This window comes from Sus scrofa, chromosome 3 (genome assembly GCF_054392235.1).
Source record: "Sus scrofa isolate SSC_HxYL_T2T_F1_AM1 chromosome 3, Sscrofa_HxYL_maternal_Yorkshire_Landrace_v2.0, whole genome shotgun sequence".
NCBI lineage: Eukaryota > Metazoa > Chordata > Mammalia > Artiodactyla > Suidae > Sus > Sus scrofa.
This window is the reverse complement of record NC_139385.1, coordinates 125,516,730-125,538,155: the sequence shown is the minus strand read 5'-3', so window position 1 is coordinate 125,538,155 and position 21,426 is coordinate 125,516,730. Positions and strand designations below refer to the sequence as shown.

The window sequence follows — 21,426 nt, the reverse complement described above, 5'->3', positions numbered from 1 at the left end:
TTTATTTACGCCTTGCTCAATCAAACACTGAGGCTGTTTTTATCTTTGGATGCACTCTCATATTTTTCTCAGAAACCAGTGTTTCTGATTGTCATCTACCTCCCTGCCCTTTGTTATTCTAATCCTCAATACTGACAATACTAGATGTCACTCTCACTTCCCTCCCTCCACTCTTGGCTACAGCTTCCCTGTTTTAAAAGAAGGGAGGAACCATCTCTCAAAAATGAGAAATCCAGTATCACTACAATAACACAAGAAAAAAGAAAATAATTTAGCATCAGATCATCATAGCCGCAATTTCCAATCTTATCATTTCCATTAAGCACTCCTATTTCTTTATCGGCAACAGGTAAATATTTCTTATCCATTGTCCTATCACTCAATGTATGACACTTAGCTAACAGACTTGAAAATAACATTTTAAAAATCTTTCAGATTAAAAAATTTTTATACAAACTTTTATGTACAGAAATATTTTGCCTGACAAAGGCAAACATATATCAATTGGTTATAAGACCAGTGCTATGGGGTCAGCCTTTCAATTATTATTAGACACTGAATTTGTCCATATCACAGATTTGCTTTGGACTTTGAAAATGAGAGCACTTCGTAATGACACAATAATATAGTGTTGCTGTGCTTTTTATCAGAGATACTTTTATTTATTATAACTTTTTTAAAAAAAGATTGGAAAACTACAAAAATTCTGAAACTCGGCATTGTCCTTTTGGTGAAGACTGTCTCATTTGAGAAAATCATGTTATAATATCATCAATGAAAACAGCCAGGTTGCAAGTACACCCATGAGCTTTAAGCCTGCAATTAGAATTTAAGCCAAGATACCTTCTCATGCCATATCTGATTTAAAATCATTACTCAGTTAATCCAACAAATCCCTAGTAAGCATCGACAACCTTCCAGGCACTGTTAGTCATGGAGATAAAATTTGAAATAGACCAAGGTACATCTCTTCCCTTCAGTGCAGAAGGGACTAGATGTAACATGCCAGGGAATGCAGGAGAAGAAACAATTAATCCTACACTGAAAGATTCAGAGCATCAAAGTCAAGGAGCTATTTTAGCTGCGATTTGAAATAGGAGGGCTTTGTTGGAAGAGAGAGAGAAGGTCAAAGGCTATTGACGTTCCAGGGAGAACTAATAGCACAAAGACAAGAAGGGTACCACTCTGCCCCCTCAAAACGTACATTACTCAAACTAGAGAAATGCAAAGCAAAATGATACCAAGATAACATTTCTCATCTATCAGATTGGCAAACATTCCCAAATGTGAGAGCATGCGCTGTTGGCAAGCCTGTGGAGAAACAGACGCTGATACGCTGATACGTTGCTGTTGCTGGCGGGAAGTCAATGGTATAACCCCTGGGGCAGATCGGAAAAGAGCCCCAGGCAAGCAGAGGGAGGGGAGGGGATGGGGTTGGGGGAGCGCTCAGGAATGAGAGTGAGAAGATAGGCTGGGGGTGGGATCAGTAAGAACCTTATCCAGTAGGCAAGGAGGAGTTAGGAAGTTTTTTAAAAGCAAAATAGGAACCACCACAGAACTGTTTTTAAAATGATGACTCACACTCAAATTTCCTTATGACTAAAGGCAATAATAAAACACAAGCAGTATCTGAGCAGGCGTCTTCTAAAGAGGCTGCCTTTAGGCCAGTAAGTAAAATGACTCAGACCAGGGTCCTCAGTATCTTTTTGGCAAAAATGTTCCTGCTTACCTGAAGACTAGCGAGCCACAGGGCTCTAGGGAAGGGAGTGCATGCTAGACTGTGCCACCAGTGAATCCCAGCTGGGCCAGTGCCCTCCCCCCCACCCCCACAGGCTCAGCAGCCTTCACCCCCCCCACAGACCATGGGAACCATGACTGAACACATCAGAACCTGTTTTCAGCTCATGAGCAATCACAGAGGGGAGCCTCTTTCCCATAGCATGTACACAGTAAGCTAACAAAACATTTTTTAAAAAAGAAAACAGTCTTGGAGTCACTTGTCATTTCTATCTAAGGAATCATTTAGTAAGACACTCTGCTTCATAAGCCCAGCTAGAACAAAATCTCACTTCCAGCTCTCTACAATTTTGTTCAATCTCGTGAATGCCAGTGATACAGGCCTCATTACCATAGACTTGTTCATAACAAAATCCATTTTATACGCTGTATTTCATCCAATCTAAGACACCATTACTTGTAAGATACACCATTATTTTTTTTTCCTACCACTAAGAAAGAAAAACACTCTGCCAATTAAATGAACTCAATGACTTAATTAACTGTAATCCTTCGTGACATGTGAATCGGTCACACCAGCCTCTAGATGAACTGAAATTCCTTTCATCTATTCAGAAGGATTTGGCAATTTTGTCAAGGTTCAGTGGCACTGCTTCAAGTGACAAGATATTATTTTGGTCATATCTCAGTAATAAAAAAAATACAGCTTCATCTCTCTGTGGATATCTTCCTTTGAAAAAAAGAAAAAGTTCTGTAAAGCACCTGGTGTTGCTTTGTTAAGAAAACATGGAATTTCCTCAAGGATAAATATTTATCTCACTAATATCAAATTTATTCCCCTGTTATGTCCCTGGCATTCTGTGTTTACAAGAACTTTTTCTTTAATGTCAAACCAGAGTATACTCTCTTCAAGGACACTGGGAATGACAACACAAGTAGTACCAATTGGGGACATAAATCAGATGAAGTGACAACAGGAACAGCTAAGACCAAGTTCATACATGTGCAGGGAATGACAACCCATCATAACCACTGCCTGGATAACTGCAACTATCAGATGTCATGGGCTATATGAGGTCTTTTGAGACAGTAAAGGGTGAAAAATGTCATTGAGGGAGTTCCTGTCATGGCGCAGCAGAAATGAATCTGACTAGGAACCATGAGGTTGCGGGTTCGATCCCTGGCCTCACTCAGTGGCTTAAGATCCGGCGTTGCCGTTGCCGTGAGCTGTGGTGTAGGTTGCAGACGCGGCTCGGATCCCGCATTGCTGTGGCTCTGGCGTAGGGTGGCGACAACAGCTCCCATTAGACCCCTAGCCTAGGAACGTCTGTGGGTGCGGCCCTAAAAAAAGACAAAAGACAATGAAAAAAAACAACAAAAAAAGAAAAATGTCAGTGAAACATGGTAATAGCCTACTTTAGACTATGATGGTAGTGAGGGGCTGCCAATGGAGCAAGTACAATCGATTGGCTTAATTAGAGCACCTATGAAATACACACACATTCACATGCCAGGCAGTTCTTGCCAAACTTTGTTCGATTTTCAGGAAAACAAGGTCATAATATCCTGAAAATGTCTCATTTCAAAGACGGAGTGGGAAGAAAACTCATTTTGGCATATAGCAGAAGAGGCTATGCTCATCAAAGTGTCATGAGAGGACATCTCCAGGCAGGACATATTCTTGCTATTCTGAAGGTCAGCAATAATCAGTAATCCCATCTCTACCCACCTAGGTATTTTACTCTTTTGACACAATTATAAACAGAATTGTTTTATTTCTTTCTGATAGTTCATTATTAGTGTACAGACATGCAACAGATTTTTGCATATTAATTTTGTATCCTGCAATATTAACGTTAGAGAAAAGTGGCAAGAGCAGGCACCCTTGTCTTGTTTCTATCAGGAGGCAGCAATAACAGCCTCTCCCTTTGGTGATATGGATTTGATCACCTGGTTAAAGTGGTATCTGAAGGTTTCTCCACTGTAAAGTTACTATATTTCCTTTGTAATTAATACATATCTTATGGGGAGATATTTTTAGACTATGTCAATATCCTATTTCCATTCATCTTTTACCCATTAGTTTTAACAGTTTTTTTTTCTTAATTCCCTGCGTTCCTAAACTTTCTAAGTTTAGCATGCTCTTTTATCTCATCTCTACCTGAAAAAAAAAAACAAAACAAAAAAACAAACAACAAAAAAAAGGATACTATAGCCAGCATCCACTCTGCTATGAGTCTTCTGAGGCATAGTTACGATCTCAGGAATACACTCATACCAGTTCTAGAGCAGGACTACAAAATAACACCCACAGAGAGAGGAAACCAAACCTAGCTTTCTCTCATATGAAAATGGCAGTGTAGGAGTTCCCGTCATGGTGCAGTGGTTGACGAATCCGACTAGGAACCATGAGGTTGCGGGTTCGGTCCCTGCCCTTGCTCAATGGGTTAACGATCTGGCGTTGCCGTGAGCTGTGGTGTAGGTTGCAGACGCGGCTCGGAACCTGCGTTGCTGTGGCCCTGGCGTAGGCCAGTGGCTACAGCTCCAATTCGACCCCTAGCCTGGGAACCTCCATATGCCATGGGAGCCGCCCAAAGAAATAGCAAAAAGACAAAAAAAAAAAAAAGAAAGAAAATGACAGTGTACCCTTGAGAGATTTTGAACTGGCAGTTGAGAGCTGGAGAGCATTCCTTGTCGAAGGAAGAAATGATCAGGAAGAAATATTCCAGTAGCACATTAAGTTCAGTGCTCAGGAAGAAGTGATCCAGTACCACATTAAGTTTTCTATCAAAATTCCTATTATGTCAGGGTTAAAAACCTCATTAGAGAGAATAATGTATGTCCAATAGCAATAATATAAATACTTCATCTTCAACATTTTTCTCGAAACTTTTAGTAATTTAAAATATATCAACTATTGTCTTTTTTTTTTTCAGAAAAGACTTCCCTCCCCCAGACAAAATAAAGAGCTCTCAAGTGAATTTTTAACTCCCCCCTTTTCCACAGCCCACTCCCCTGATTTAAAGCTCTTTTTCCTCTCTAGACTAAGGCAGCGTGGTGAAATCTGACAAAGTGGAGGGTGGCGAGGAGCTCTGCTAGTCCTAGATTCTATCAAACTGTCCTTACCTGCTGTGGAAAACAGGTGCGGACTGAGTGCTCTGTGTAACCGAAAGATGGCCCTTCAAAGACCGCTGTTGGGAGCTTCAGAACTTCCTTCAGAAACTGGTCAAACTTGCTAAATATCATTAAGCCATTGGAATCTGACATCTGGGAGAAAACATCTATGAGAACAAAACCAAATAAAGTCAAACTATAAGGAAACATCAACTTTTTATAAACGGCTCTATGTCATCTGTACACCAGCCCAAAAGTATCATTACAAAGTATCATACACTTACTATGATTTTTAGTTAACAAGTAGTCTCATTCTCATTAACACGATGTGCTTACTTTGCTGATGAGGCCCTCCCTTCTCTCTTACCCACTTACTATTCTTTCTTCCTAGACATCAAATCATCATTCAAGTATGTCTATAGACCTACTCTTTTAGAGCATACATAACTGGATAATACATACCTTTTTATTTTGTCTATTTATACCTCCCTTTATTCCAAGAAGAATTTACAGCAGCATCTCTTTATCTCTTACATTTATGCATGTATTTATATAAGACACATACACATTTGAACATACATGAATGAATATATACACATAATGGTGACAGGGTATGAAAGAAATTATATTTATATATTCATATATTAATGATGTAATGTATTCCTAGGCAGTATGTTTCTTTAAAATATTCCACTTGGGTTAACGATCCGGCGGTTGCTGTGAGCTGTGGTGTAGGTTGCAGACGAGGCTCGGATCCCGCGTTGCTGTGGCTCTGGTGTAGGCCGGTGGCTACAGCTCCGATTCAACCCCTAGCCTGGGGAACCTCCATATGCCGCGGGAGCGGCCCAGGAAATAGCAACAATAACAACAACAACAACAACAACAAAAAAAAAAAGACAAAAGAAAAAAAAAATATTCCACTTGGTAAGGTACAGAGTAGAATAAAAAGAACTCATATAAACTCTTCTATCACAAGACACTTTGACAGTATAAGATCCTATTTTTACATAAAATCTGACCCAAGCACATGGGAAAGATGTTTCCAGTAATACTATTACTTCTTTATCTTCCTGTAGAGAGTCTCCTGCCTCCAGTTAGTTAGTCCCCTCTTCTCACCCATAGTGGGGGAGAAAAAGAACCAGGAGCTCAAAACAACTTGACAACTGCAACCTAAGCTTTCATTTCAAACTATTCAGTTTTTTTACAAACAAATCAAATTTAATGAGTTAAACTTGTATAAAAAAAATTTCCTGAGCCCTTTTTAAACATGACATTTTGAAAAATCATATTCTATATATTCACAATGAACAAGTAGATTAGAGATATGTTTGAAAAAAAATGTATGTAATGAACATATATGCATCACTCTTCAGATTCAATCAGTGGTTTTTATCCCAAAGCACTAGGTATAGGGAAAAAAACATTTAAAATACATTAATGGAAGAAAGATAAAATTTAGATAACCAACCCCACAGGGTAACTTTGAAGGCATTAGGAAAAAGGAAATTATCAAAGGAATGAAAATGTTCAATACACTCCTCTCATGAAAGCTGCTAGTCTGTAGCTGAAGGAAAAGTATTAAATACCCATTAAGTGAGAAAAATCCGACAGGAGACTCTAAGAAGTGTGGTCCTTGTGGAAAGTAAAATCAATTACTTAACAAACACATACTAAGTGGTCCAAGGGCCAAGCACTCTGCTAGGCAGATTGAAACACAGCAAAGAAGGATTGTATATGGTCCTAATACCCTGAGAAACTTTCAGTGTAACTACAAAAATAAGATACAGATGAAGCAAAGAAAAATTTAAGCATTAAGCTGATTCTAAATAGGCACATTTGTTAAACCTCACCATTTCTGCCTATAACCACCACAATACTCTTATCTCTTCCTCAGTAACAGAACATTAATTTTATTTGTGCAGCCAACTAAAAGATTAAACTTTGCGCCGTCTCTTAGTAAGTTGTGGTTATGTGACTAGAAGTTTGGCCAATCAAAAGAGTTGTGAGAGACTTCCAGGAAGTTAAAGGAAGCTGACTACACTGGAAATAGACTCTTTTTTCTTTTCTCCTTTTGTTATCTGGAATGCAGCTATCACAGCTGAGGCTCCATCAGCCACCGTGGACTATGCGGTCATCTCAACGTTCATGTAGACACCGTGCACTGGCATGGTATGAAAGAAAGATACAGGAAGCCTGGGTCCCAGATGAACATATTAACCATACTCCTGGACTTCTTTTATGTGAGAGAAAAATAAACTTCAACTTTGTTTCAAACACTACTATCCTGGGCTTTCATTTTCATGTAGCAATCCCCAATATTAAGTACCACTATACTTCACTAAATATTACCTCATTTTACTGTCACAAAAAGGTAAATATGTGTGCACGGGGGGATGCACATAATTTTTTAAATGTTACAGATAAGCAAATCAGCTTAGAAAAGTTAACTTGCTTAAGATCGAAAAGTTAGTGGCTAAATCAAGATTTAAACTCACATTTATCTGACTCCAAAGAAATTCCATTACACCGTACTTCTTCAAAATACTGTGCAGAACAGATACAGGAACATATGGGCAGGAACTGTCAAGAAAAATTTAGAAAGCTAGGCCTTGAAAAATAGGATTTGGAATGATGAGGTCAAAACAGACTGGGAGTGGGGCTTTGGGGGGGACGACTAGAAAAGAGTATGATAAATAAAACAAAAGAATGAATATCATAAAACAGAAACACACTCATAGATATAGAGAGCTACAGATACAGTGGTTACCAGTGGTGGGGGAGGGCCAAGACCGCGGGGGGGGGGGGGAATTAAGAAATACAAACTACTACACATAAAATAAGCCACAAGGATATACTATACAGCACAGGAAACATAGCCAATATTTCATAATAACTTTACATCGAGTGCAATCTATAAAAATACTGAGTCACTCTGTTGTACACTTGCAACTAATATAATATTGTAAATCCACCATATTTCAATTTAGAAAAATAAAAAGAAGACGAGGATAAAGGTCTCTGTGGCAGGAATTTTAGGGTATATCTATGAGCCGTGATAGGCAGGAAACAGTGCATTGACGAGAACAGTCTGATGACAATAATTTATATGGAGAAGTAAAGGTAAATATAAACACTGAATAAGAAAATGATGTTATAAATGAAAATTTTGAAAGAGGAAACAATTTGGACTTGGCTTAAAAACTCTAAAGTAGGGAAGAAATATTCAGAAAGGTTTCAAGAAAATTAGACTGTTAATGACTGGGAGAAGGAATAAAAGAGGAAGACTAGAGTTGGAGACATCAGCTAGAAAATCTTGCAAATGCAAAAGTAAGGAAGTGAGAGTCAGAATTACAGGAGAGACAGTGTGGGGGAGGGGCGGTCAACTGCAAGACATTTCAATGCAGGAAACTGAAGCTGATGGCAAAATGGATTAGGAAATAAAGGAATTTCTAAAAAGAGTTATTTTAAGTTGCTAACTCAGAAAAATGCTGACAATTCTGAATGAAATCACCACATTGAAGATAAAAATACTTAGTTTTGCATATAACTGGATTTGAACCAATCAGCAAATTTCCAAGTGGAACCATCTTGTAGAAACAGAGTATTAGGCCACAGGTCAAGAGAGCAGATAGAGAGCTTTGGAGATGTTAGCAATTATGTGAATAACGGATGCCCTCTGAAGGAGGGAAGAGCATGTGACTTAGTTTTCAAATAGCTGGCTGCTATTTTTATAACGAGGAATATAATCATCCATTAAATCTGAATAAAAACTAAGGGTCAATATGGGATGAGGCAGACACTGCAAGGTGCTACCACTCAATACCTACTGTCCCATTCTCACTCCCTAACTGAACCCTGATCAGAATGGCAACACGCTCCCCTTAAAAAATGACCTTCTAGCCTCTTGTGCATGTTCTAATTCTGGAGTGAATCTATGGTAAAGCTTTTGCGTTCCTGATAGAGGCATCTCTTTCTTCTTTCTGCTTGAAGTGAGTACGCGCCCTGGCCTAGAGCAGTCACTGATGATCCCAGGAGGAAAGCCACACACAGCAGAGCAGGAAGACAGGAGGAACTCGAGTCTTGGATGACATCCTTAAGCCAGTCATGGCACCAAACTTGAACTTACCAACCTCTGGACTCACTTTTACATGAGAAAAATAAATCCCAATGGTTTTAAGCCACTGTTAGTCAAGTTTTCTGCTACCACCAGATATTCATAACTGAAAAACTAGCAAGTTATTAACCTGTAGCCACCAATGGTAGAAATATTTAGGACCAGGGACTTCAGCTAACAAGTATATAAATACACATACGTTCCACTCACAAAAACATATGTGTTTACAACCACATCAACAAATCTACACCTATCTGATTCAGAGCCATAAAGGAGTGTTTGGGGAATTCCTGCTGTGAAGCAGCAGGTTAAGGATCTGCTGTTGCTGCTGCTGTGGTGTGGGTCACAGCTGTGGTTCAGAGTGAATCCCTGGCCCAGAAACTTCCATATATGCTGCAGGTGCAGGGGAAGAAACAAAAACAAAAATAATTGCTAATTTTTAAACTGTAAATGAACTACAACAAATCTAAGTTAATGTGATTTACTATATACATGTAAAAATATCTTAACAAAGAAATATATGAGACAATAAAATTTAATAAAAATATCCCCCAAATTAAACTAGTCCTCTAATTAAAGCCCTAAACCCTTCTGGCATTAAGGGAATAAATTATTTCCCAGATCACTGGTTCATTTCTCCAGTAATTCTATTTATAAACCTCTGAAAAAAGGTATCTAATTTCCCATTAGCTGCTTCCAGATCAAAATATAGGCTTTCTCCCTTGTGAAAAACCCACAATCAAGCCCTTTAATACACATGCGTACATACTTTTTAAAATACTGTCCTTTGTGTAGTGGCAAAATAATGCTACTACTCTACCACTTTCACGTATGTTTCCATTTTTGACCTGGTGATAATGACTCTGGTTTTACTCATTCCATCTATCCAGCTATTCCCCACCCCCGGCCGCGTATGACCAAACACACGCTTTTGCAAGATGATAGATCTGTTAACAATAAAGACTCAAGTCTATAGAAGAGAAAGCCATTGTCTTTCACGTATTAGCTTTCCTGGCAAATGACTCTCATCTTCTCTTTTCATCTTTCTACCAGCTGAGCAATCGAACCCACAAAAGCATGTATAAACAACTGCATGTTTATAAATACCTATATATAACTAAACCCAAGTGCATATTTTATTCCCATACTCATGAATATTCCTACAGCATTCATTAAGCCAGAGTGAGGCTGGAGTATGGGAATCAGCCATGCCTTGGGCTTCTACTGTTGTCTCAGTCAAGGAAATACTTCAGCCAAGTCTCCAGGCCTCCCCTGGCTTTCGTTCATCTTTTTCTTTTTCATAAAATGCAGATGTAGGACTTATCTCTTACTTGCTTCCAGTTCTAAAACATTCTGGTTACATGAGAAATGTAAATATGGGCAAATATTCAGATTAAAGAGTCACTTCCGGCTAATGAAGCAAACGGATGATTAACAGAAACCAGCTGGGATAAATATGCAGTGACAGGTGGTTAAAGGACTATAGCAGAGGATGCTAAATTCTGAACAAGTGAAACTGCTTAATTATAACTTCAAAGGTTGACCCCCTACAAGCTGTTAATGAAACATCAAGGGAGCAAACAAGTGAACTGTCAGAACTGCCAGTTCTAAGCAAAAAAACACCTCAAGTCTTTCTCCATCTACTCAAAGTGTGGTCTATCAAAAACATGCAAAAACAATAAGTAATGTAAATTATGATAAAACCATCTTTATGCTACAACCCAGAGAAAACACCTAATGGTATTATTTGGGTATATTTCTTTTTCTATGTGAATAATAAATTTTTGTTAAAAACTGCATTATTACATTTACGCATTTTTTTTTTTTTTCTTTTTTGGCTGCCCTGCAGCATGTGGAGTTCTTGGGCCAGGGATCGGATCTGAGCTGCAGTTTCGACCTACACCACAGTTACAGCAATGCCAAATCCTTTAACCACTGCTGGGCTGGTGGGGTTGAACCTGTGTCCTGGTGCTGCAGAGACACTGACAATCCCTTTGGGCCACAGCAGGAACTCCTGAAGCAGATTTTTAAAGGCAGTATATTCAACTGTGCCAGTATTCTAAAGTTTAACTGAGCTCCCACTTTTGGACAATAAAGCTATTCCAAAGAAGAGAGACCTGAAAAGTCTAATTAAGAAATGTTTCAAACTCAAACACAAATAGGCATTTTAAATGATATCCTGACATTTAAACAAGCAAATAAACAAGAACAGATCAAGGGAGGGAGAAAAGTAAAGGGAAAAAAAAAATCTAAAATAAAAGGTAAAAAGCAGAAAGGTAAAAACAGAAGTAAAAATGCTAAGGCATATTCCATGAATTAGAAAAACAACACAATGGCAACATTAACAGAGGCAACAGTAGCAGTGCAGTCAGCAGCAAGAGGCCGCAGAAACTAAGAACAAAGACAAGGGAGTAAGTAGGCAGAGAGAAGGGAATAAACGGCCAAATATCATTTGAAGTTACAACAGAGTGAGTGCTACAGCCAACCTCTTACACTCTATTACTCGGCCACCTCAACCAAGCAGGACACAGCTATGAACCGCAAAGCAAGGGAAAACAGGATTCTCACTATAGCCGAAACTGACAATCATGCTACAAAAGCGAGTGCTTCTCTCTTGAACAATCACTTCCATCCATACTTTAGTAGAATACTAAGAAAGCTGGTTATAGATTCTCTGTCAGCAGCATATCAAAAGTGAATCAGAAATAAAGAGACGTCTAGAAACTGGTACACTGATAATACCATCATATTTACCAGCAATACAGGAAACACACACACACCATCACCATCACCATGGCGGCTGCCGCCACCACCAACAAAAAATTCAAGAGCTGAAAAAAGCACAGCAGTCTGGAAACATGAGGAGGGACAAACAACACAGGGCCTCCCAATCGGCTCTAAATGCATCAGAGAATGACATCCCTAAGAAATGAAAAATGTTTAAATTAAGATCAGTGAGCTCGGTTTAAAACAGAGGGCAGAGACCCCACTTAGAGCCGTTTCCACCCTGGATGGTTAAAGTTAAAAAGTAGAGACAGGCTTCAATACCTGAAATTTTTGCTTATGTTAAACATCTCATTCTCTGGCCAAGATAATTACGGGTACAATAAAAATAATGAAACAGGGGAGTTCCCGTCGTGGCGCAGTGGTTAACAAATCCAACTAGGAACCATGAGGTTGCGGGTTCGGTCCCTGGCCTTGCTCAGTGGGTTAACGATCCGGCGTTGCCGTGAGCTGTGGGATAGATCGCAGACTCGGCTCGGAATCCGTGTTGCTGTGGCTGTGGCGTAGGCCTGCAGCTACAGCTCCGATTAGACCCCTAGCCTGGGAACCTCAGTACGGGGCGGGAGTGGCCCCAGAAAAAACAAAAAGACCAAAAAAAAAAAAAAGAAGAAGAAACAGAGCTACAGATGGTAAAGAAACCATAATTTTGAACATGAAGAAGATAAAGAAACAAATCTATCTGAATAACATTAAATGGTAAGTAGTAATCTAGCGTGGCTTGTATGTCACGAATCCACCTGCGATGTGCAATGATCTGGTGTCGAGAGCACACTGATATGTCCTGTTCACAAGCAAATTATTGGTCACTTGTGTTCCTCTAAGAAGTTCAAAAGCCATATTAAAAAAACCCCAAAAAAAACCCAAAAAAATCCTGCTATTACCTGGATCCTTTCCATACCTCACACAGAACTAGAATTTGCACTTTTTCACTCAGAGCTACAGCAGATAACTATAGTAATTTTAGTTAAATAACAATTTATATTTGGCAAACTTTTGGTACTTACTACGTGCCAGGTCCCAGTTCTATGTAAATGTAGTAATTTAATCATAGAAACTTAAAGAGTCCAGAGTCATCTTGAACATGTGGTTAAATAATCATTTTTCTATTTTGAACCAGTTTCTCCAATACTAATAAAAATGGCCATGTATTTTTTTTAATCTGGCATCATTATTATTAAAAAAAAAAAAGACAAAAATCCCAACCTTTTCTCTGTGTTTAAACGAAATATAATTTCATCTGAATTATATCTTTCTCAGAAAAACACCATGGTAGAATTAAGAAAAAATTACGAAATTTTAGCCCCAAAGAGTAATATTTGGACATACTATGTGGGGGAAAAAACTAAGAAAAGCATTTAAGTAAAACCATAATTTTTTTCTACCCAAAATCTGTTTTACACTGCAGCTGATTTTGAAATGAGATAACCAGATAACATGGACTAAACATATTACCTAAGACCTTTTTTTAGATATCTAAATCTACATCTAGTGAGCCATCCAGTTTTCCAATTCTTAATGTCATGTTAACACATTAAGAAAAAGAGAGAAAACAAATGCACCTATGATGTAATTGTACCCAAAAGCTTGTACTTGAAGCTGATGAAGCCTCAAGAGCTTTCAATTCAAACAGCAAATGTAGGGCTCAGAGGAACATCAGGGGAGGCAGTCATCAAAATCCAGCCCCCGGGAAATGCTACAGGACAGATGCCCCAGTTTCTTCCACAAATCCACGCACAGAGTATCTCAACACAACATTAAAACCCACACTTGCCATCTCACCTCCCTGAAACCTGCCAGAGTTTCTTACTCTGTAGGCACGTGTATTAGGGCACCTGAATCACATGGGTGTCTCCCGTTACAGGATGAGCTCCCCGTAGCTTAGAACAGGGCCCTGACGACGCTACAGCCAGGGGTGAAATCCCCGCCTCGCCCCCTCAGTTAACTCACCTACAAAACAAGAAAATACTGCCTACCGCTTAAAGAAATTTTAAGGATTCAGTGAGGAAATATCTTAAAGCACCTAGCACAATGCTTGGCATATCTTTGGAAGTGAGAAACTACGTAATGAGTGAATAAATAAAAATGAAAAGCAGAGGAGCTCCCGTCGTGGCTCAGTGGTTAACGAATCCGACGAGGAACCATGAGGTTGCGAGTTCGATCCCTGGCCTTGCTCAGTGGGTTAAACGATCCAGCCTTGCCATGAGCTGTGGTGTAGGTTGCAGATGCGGCTCGGATCCCCCGTTGCTGTGGCTCTGGCGGAGGCCGGTGGCTCCAGCTCCGATTGGACCCTTAGCCTGGGAACCTCCATGTGCTGTGGGAAGCGGCCCCAGAAAAGGCAAAAAGACCGAAAAAAAAAAAAAAAAAGAAAAAAAAAAGAAAAGCAGAAAAATTACTGTGACTTTTATCACCTTAGACTTCATCTAACCACTAGTATCTACTGAACAAGAAAATGCCAAAATGGTAAATAGTTAAAAAAAAAATTAAGGGACGATAACTGAATACTCTATCAATTTCAAAGTAACTACACTTGATTCTAAGGTACTAAAACAACCAGTTTAATCACATGAAATAGCACTGATAAAGCATGGAGTAATTACAAAACAGGCTAAACCTGACGAACCTGGCAAAAGTAATGAAATTTATTTTCTAGCTAAAAATGATCAACATAATCATCTTTAAGCATAATTTTTTAATAATATGGAAAATATTTTTAAAAGAATTTTAAAAATATCAATATGACTATTCTGAGTCTTTTCAGAGTTTTCTTGGTTTAAACTAAAAAACCAAAAACCTAACAAAGCCATTCAACCAAGTTTTCCATCTGAACAGTAGGTGGCATAACGTGCGTACTTTAAGCCAGTGGCTGCAACGCGAGTGCCGTGGGAGTAACAAAAGGGTGCTACTGACCACCATTTGAAATTCTGAAAACATTTATTTAAAAGGGTTTAAAAGTCCTAATTTGAAAATAAAATCTTTCAAATAATATGAAAATACTTACATCTCAATTTGTCCAGCATTTTTCCACCACACATGGTTGCTAACATAGCTTTAACTGAAAATACCGTCAACTTGCCTCGGCCCTCACTGCAAAATAAATTATATTAGAAATAATTGCTATCTGGAACCATGAAAGCAATCAAATGTATCACTAAAGATTGAGCAACCAGTAAATTGATTTCTGCCGCTTATGTTATAATATTACCACATTTAGAAACCTTGCTTTTTTTTTTTCCTTTGTGGAACTAAGGCTTCACCTATGCTACATGAATAGATTTAAAATAATAAGAACCTGGTTTATTTGGAAACGAGCTTAGAAACACCCTATAACATAACAACTTCTCCTGGCTTTGTAGGCTAAGGCCAAATGGATGGATGTGAAGGAAACATCCCACCAACTTACCCCGTTAGATCCACAGCTGAGGTGTTAAGAATTCAAATCTGAGGCACCACTGGGTTTGAACAGCAATTCAGAAACCTGTCCTTCCATCAGGATATTATAACAACAGTTTATTCTTATGTTCTAAAGCAGCAGGATGCATATTGCTATAAAGATTTTATAGCACATTCATCTTTGTTTTGACCGTAACAACCTGTTACCATGTGTTTATTCTAAGAAGCTCATCTGTCTCATGAGACATCTGTGTCAGATCGTCTCCTACCACCACTGTGAGAAAAGTGAAGGGGAAGGGAGAGTGATATTAATTCTTCTTTGGGAACTAGAAAGATGAAATGCAGAACATATATGAACCCAGGATTTCCTGTTGCGGCTCAGTGGTAACGAACCTGTCAGTATTCAGGAGGACTCGGGTTCGATCCCTGACCTTGCTCAGTCGGTTAAGGATCTGGCATTGCCTCAAGCTGTGGTATATGTCATAGAAACAGCTCAACCTGGTGTGGCGGTGGCTGTGGGGTAGGCTAGCAGCTGCAACTCCACTTCAACCCCTATCATGGGAACTTCCATATGCTACGGGTGCGGCCCTAAAAAGACAAAAAAAAAAAAAAAAAAAAAAAAAGGAACTACCCAAAATAACGCTGTATACCACCTACAGAGCCAAAAAACACCCTGACCCAATGTGGCCACTGCTCCATTCAACTATGCCCTGGTTCCAGAGAAGATGAAAATTTCACCAGCCAGTTTTATAAGTCATATATGTAAATTAACAATGGGTTTTTGTGTTAATTTTATAAAGCTTGTGCTTACAAAGTTTCATAGTGACTTGGAGATGCCATTGCAATAATGAGAACTATATCATCTGGGTTTTGAAAAGCAAGTGTCATCCTATTTACATTTACCAATGGTCCTAATAGAGTATCTCCCATTTATTTTCCAAAGCTTCTTTTTTGTATACAATAAGATCATACCTGAAAAAAGGCGACAAGCCAGAAAATTCTGAGTGAAAATAGTGCCAGGAGATACTAAGGTTTTGTTATCATCTGATTTTTAACTATTACATCTCATTAAGTTTATTCATAAAATAAAACAGGAATCCCCCAAACTAGCTGAAATTTAAATGAGGTTTTTTTAAAACATAGTTCTTCAGAAATACAGATTCTGTAGCCATTATTTAAAAGTCTACAGCTCCGATTCAACCCCTAACCTGGGAACCTCCATATGCCACAGGTCCAGCCCTAAAAAGACAAAAATAAATAAATAAAAATTAAAACTCTACAAATAACAAATGCTGGAGAGAGTGTAGAGAAAAGGGAACCCTCCCACACTATTGGTGGAAAAGTAAGTTGGCAGAGCCACTAGAGAAAACACTATGGAAGATCCTAAAAAAACTAAAAATAGAATTACCATATGACTCAGCAATTGCATTCCTGGGCACATATCTGGACAACACAATAATTCAAAAAGATATATGCACACCTATGTTCTCAGCAGCACTATTCACAATAGCCAAGACATGGAAGCAACCTAAATGTCCATCAACAGAGGACTGAATAAAGAAGATGTGATCCATATATACAATGGAATACTGCTCAGTCTTAAAAATCAAAAAAATAATGCCATTTGTAGCAATGTGGATGCAACCAGAGATTAACATTTTAAGTAAAGCAAGCCAGACAGAGAAATACAAATATCATATGACATGGAGTTCCCGTCGTGGCTCAGCAGTTAATGAATCTAACTAGGAACCATGAGGTTGCAGGTTCAATCCCTGGCCTTGCTCGGTGGGTTAAGGATCCAGCGTTGCCGTCAGCTGCGGTGTAAATTGCCAGTGGCTACAGCTCCAATCTGACCCCTAGCCTGGGAACCTCCATACGCCATGGGAGCGGCCAAAGAAAAGGCAAAAGGACAAAAAAAAAAAAAAAAAAAAAAACCAAATATCCTATGATATCACTTCCACGTGGAATCTAAAATATGACACAAATGAACTTACCTATGAACAGAAACAAACTCAGATACGCAGGACAGATTTGTGGTTGCCAAGTGGGAGGGGGAGGAGGAGGGGGAGGTTGGGGTTAGCAGGTGCAGACTATTTCACATGGAAGGGATAAACAACAAGGTCCTACTGTGCAGCACCAGTAACTATTCAATCCTCTGAGATAAATCAGAATGGCAAAGAAAACTTAAAAGAATGCATATATAAGTGGATCACTTTGCTGTACAGCAGAAATCAACACATTACAAATCAACTATGATTTTTTTAAAAAAGAAATAGAGATTCTGCTCCATGTCTTAAACAGTACCAGCAATACAGCACCTGGAAATGATAAGGAATATTCCTATGTCAAATATTTATTGTATTATATTAGCAATGTGAGTGGCTATAGAGAGCATCGACTACATTAAAAATGACAGATTTCTAAAACCAACAGAGAACTGTTACAATGGACATTTCTTTTTGGTCACCGCCATCCAAACGCTGAGTCTATGTTTATGCACACCCTACCTTCTGCAACAAGTGCACTTTCCACTACCAGTATAAAGCAAGAAAAAAAACCTAGATGTTTGCTTTTCCATCTTTCTCAGAGTCTAAGACAGGGCATATAACACAAGCTCCACCAATAACATGCACACACTCTAGACTTCAAATAGAAAACGATTAACTTGTAGAAGTGAGAACTCTAAAGAATCCACCTGACGAAGATGGCAACAGAAGGAGCTGAGACAGAGATTCTGGTGGCAGCCCACAGCCCAGCATCAGTGGTGTTTGAAGCACAAGAAGCAATACCTATGCTCAGCTTGGTGGCAGAGGTGCTTCCTGAGACTAGTTTTGTGGTATGATTTTGAGCTTTGTTCTTGCTGGTGTGGTCTTCAAGCCTACTTTCCCAACCTTCTCGGAAAGCCAATGGGTCACCCACATCCTTGGAATAAATTAGCCACAGGTGGTTCCTATTGTTTACAACTAAAGAACCCTGATGGAGGTAGCTTCCATCCTGAAGTAAAGTGGCCTAGAAATATAAAGCCACAAAAGAAAACGTTCCTGAAGCTCAAAGTGAGAGCAAGCAAGCCTGCTGACCAGCAGAGCAAGAATGAACAGGAGTGTTCGCCAACACAAGCCAAGCCTTGCTGCACAGCTAACATTTTTTTTTAAGGTAAACGTGCTCAAAACACTTTTTGCAGATATAGATTTCATGATGCAAGAATACCAAGAAAATTCCACAGAAGATAAGTAAAAATTAATCTTAGAAGAGATTTCCATAGAAACTGGGATACTGATTTCCTTTAGGAGAAGAGGGTGCAGGAGCAGCAACACAGAAAGGGCAACACATGGGGCTTCCGGGTGCCGACACCATTCTATTCCTGGGCCTCTGGAGTATGTATATAGACATATGCTTTATAACAACTCGTTATAGTGTACCTTGTTTTAGGTATTTTTCAGTAGGTGTTTTCTATTTCTGAATAAAATCCCTGGGCTTGCTCAATAGGTTAAGTGAGCTGTGGTGTACGTCGCAGACACGGCTCAAATCCAGCGTTGCTGTGGCTGTGGCTGTGGTGTAGGCTGGCACCAACAGATCTGATTAAGACCCCGAGCCTGAGAACCTCCATATGCCGCGGGTATGGTCCTAAAAAGACAAAAGACAAAAAAAAAAAAAAAAAAGGAAAGAGTAAAAATAATATTCTAATATTCTCATATATTTGTCTGTGTATAAAGGTCAGAAAGGATAATGAAAAAATACCATTGGCTGCATTCAGGGTGAAAAGCAGGCATCCAAAGGAAAGCAATGAGCAAGTGGGCACTTTTCACTTTATAAATATGAAATGTTTATACTAGAAGAGCAGGTTCTTAAGCCAATAACCTAAAGCTCCCAAATGAAGACACTAGAAAAAGAAGAGCACGCTAAACCCAAAACAAGCAAAAGGAAAAAAATAATGAGTAAGAGTAAAAGTGAATGAAATTGAAAACAGAGAAATACAGAAAATTAATGAAACCAAAAGCTGCTTCTTTGAATAAGCCAATAACATTGATAAATCTCTAGCCAGACTGACTAAGAAAAAAAGAGAGATGACCCAAATTATCAATATCAAGAATGAAAGAGGGGATATCACCACAGGTTCTCTAAACACGACATAAATAATAAGAAAATATAACAAATACTTTACATCCATAAATTCAACAACTTGGGTGAACTGGACAGACACAAGCTACTCCTTGAAAAACACAAACTATTATGGCTGCCTCAAGAAGAAATAGGTAACCCAAATTTGGTATTTTTAAGCACTCCATAAAAGAAAGCTCCTCATTCAGAGAGCTATTCTGGAAGATACTAAACATTTAAGGAGAAAAATAACTGCATTTCTACTTTCTTCTAGGGAATAAAAAAGGTGGGAATACTTCCCAATTTTTTTATGAGTCCAGCATTATTCTGATACCAAAACTACATAAATAACATTACGATAAAAAAAATAATGAGTTGGTATCTTTCATGAACACAGGCACAGACCCTGCAACAAAATGTGAGCAAATCAAATGTAGCCATATAGGAGTTCCCGTCGTGGCACAGTGGTTGACGAATCTGACTGGGAACCATGAGGTTGCGGGTTCGGTCCCTGCCCTTGCTTGGTGGGTTAACGATCCGGCGTTGCCGTGAGCTGTGGTGTAGGTTGCAGACGCGGCTCGGATCCCGCGTTGCTGTGGCTCTGGCGTAGGCTGGTGGCTACAGCTCCGATTCGACCCCTAGCCTGGGAACTTCCATATGCCGTGGGAGTGGCCCAAGAAATAGGAACAACAACAACAAAAGACAAAAGACACACACACACACACACACACACACAAAATGTAGCCATATAAAAAGAAAAGATTAACAAAAGAATGATTTTAAAAAATGATAACCCAGGGAGCTTTATCCCAGTAATGTAACACTAGTTTGACATTTGAAAAATCAATCAATATATAGAGAAAAACTGTGCGATCATGCAAATAGATGCAGATGACAACACTCAACACCCATTCCTGATAAATACTCTCAGGATACCAGGAAAATAAAGGAATTTCCTCAGTCTGATAACAGGCGTCTTCAAAAAAAGTAACCACAGTTAACATCACACTTCATGGAGTTCCCGTCGTGGCGCAGTGGTTAACGAATCCGACTAGGAACCATGAGGTTGCGGGTTCGGTCCCTGGCCTTGCTCAGTGGGTTAACGATCTGGCGTTGCCGTGAGCTTTGGTGTAGGTCTCGCAGACGAGGCTCGGATCCCGTGTTGCTGTGGCTCTGGCCTGGGCCGGTGACTACAGCTCCAATTGGACCCCTAGCCTGGGAACCTCCATATGCCGTGGGAGCGGCCCAAGAAATAGCAAAAAAAAAAAAAAAAAAAAAAAAAATCACACTTCATGATGAAAGACCAAGTAAGTGCTTCTCCCGTGAGACCTAGAACAAGTCAAGGATGACAGCTCTCACCACTACAACTCGACCCCGCACTGGAGAACCAGCTAGTGCAATAAAGCAAGCAAGAAAAAAAATATAAAAACACATACAAATGAAAAGTTTAAAAAATAAAGCTATATATACTCCAGGCAATATGACCTACTGTGTAGAAAATCCCAAAGAACCTAGGAAAAAACTCTGCAGAACCCAAAAACACACTATAATAAAGGAGTCTGGCAGGCTTGCAGAATACAAAGTCGACACACAAAATTCATATTTCTGTAATTAGCAAAAGATAACTGGAAATACAGTAGCACCAAAATATGAAAAACATGAATAATTTTTTTAAAAAGTATGTTCAAGATTTGTATGCTGAAAACTACAAAATACTGATGAAAGAAGTCAAAGAAAATGTAAATAGAGAGATACACCACATTCATGAAATGAATGACGCAAAACTGTTAGAATGTCAATTCTCCCAAAACCGATCAGAATCCTGTTCTGATTCAATGCAAACCCAAATTCACAATAGGATGTTTTTGTAAAGATCAACAAGATAATTCTTTGTATTTCCTTAGAGTTCTAAACCCATACAAATCTCAATACAGTATGAGAATAAAATAAAGATACCTAAAGAGTATACCTAAACCCCACCTTGGAAAGTTCCTTGTGTTATTTTAATATGCATCCAGAGCTACCAACTACCACACAGAGGTTTGAGTGCAATACTAAGACTTTAGCTTTTATTTCATAGGCAATGATAAAATCAAAGGACATAATGAAAGAAAATTAAGAAAATTAATAATATTGTGTTTGTATAACTCTTTCTGGCTCCAAATTGCATGTTCTTTCTTCAAAGAGAC

The 21,426-nt window shown here is 38.9% G+C and overlaps 2 protein-coding genes across 50 annotated transcripts in view; one reads left to right on the top strand and one right to left on the bottom strand.

The window, feature by feature from the left end:
- Nucleotides 1–21,426, top strand: part of HADHB (hydroxyacyl-CoA dehydrogenase trifunctional multienzyme complex subunit beta) — a 602,797-nt gene that overhangs the window by 1,842 nt on the left and 579,529 nt on the right. The window lies entirely within an intron of this gene.
- Nucleotides 1–21,426, bottom strand: part of DTNB (dystrobrevin beta) — a 247,992-nt gene that overhangs the window by 162,800 nt on the left and 63,766 nt on the right. For 40 of the 49 annotated variants that reach the window (XR_014842418.1, XR_014842419.1, XR_014842422.1 and 37 more), the window contains 2 exons: nucleotides 14,748–14,833; nucleotides 4,864–5,018 (listed from right to left, as the gene is read on the bottom strand). The exons of 2 other annotated variants lie outside the window; for them this stretch is intronic. Coding sequence is in view for 41 of the 47 variants with exons in the window: in XM_085019802.1 (XP_084875928.1) it covers nucleotides 4,864–5,018; nucleotides 14,748–14,833 (241 nt within the window). In the remaining 6 variants the exon portion in view is untranslated. The remainder of the gene's footprint in view (nucleotides 1–4,863; nucleotides 5,019–14,747; nucleotides 14,834–21,426) is intronic. 7 more of the 49 variants (XM_085019818.1, XM_085019820.1, XM_085019817.1 and 4 more) reach the window with 1 other exon arrangement.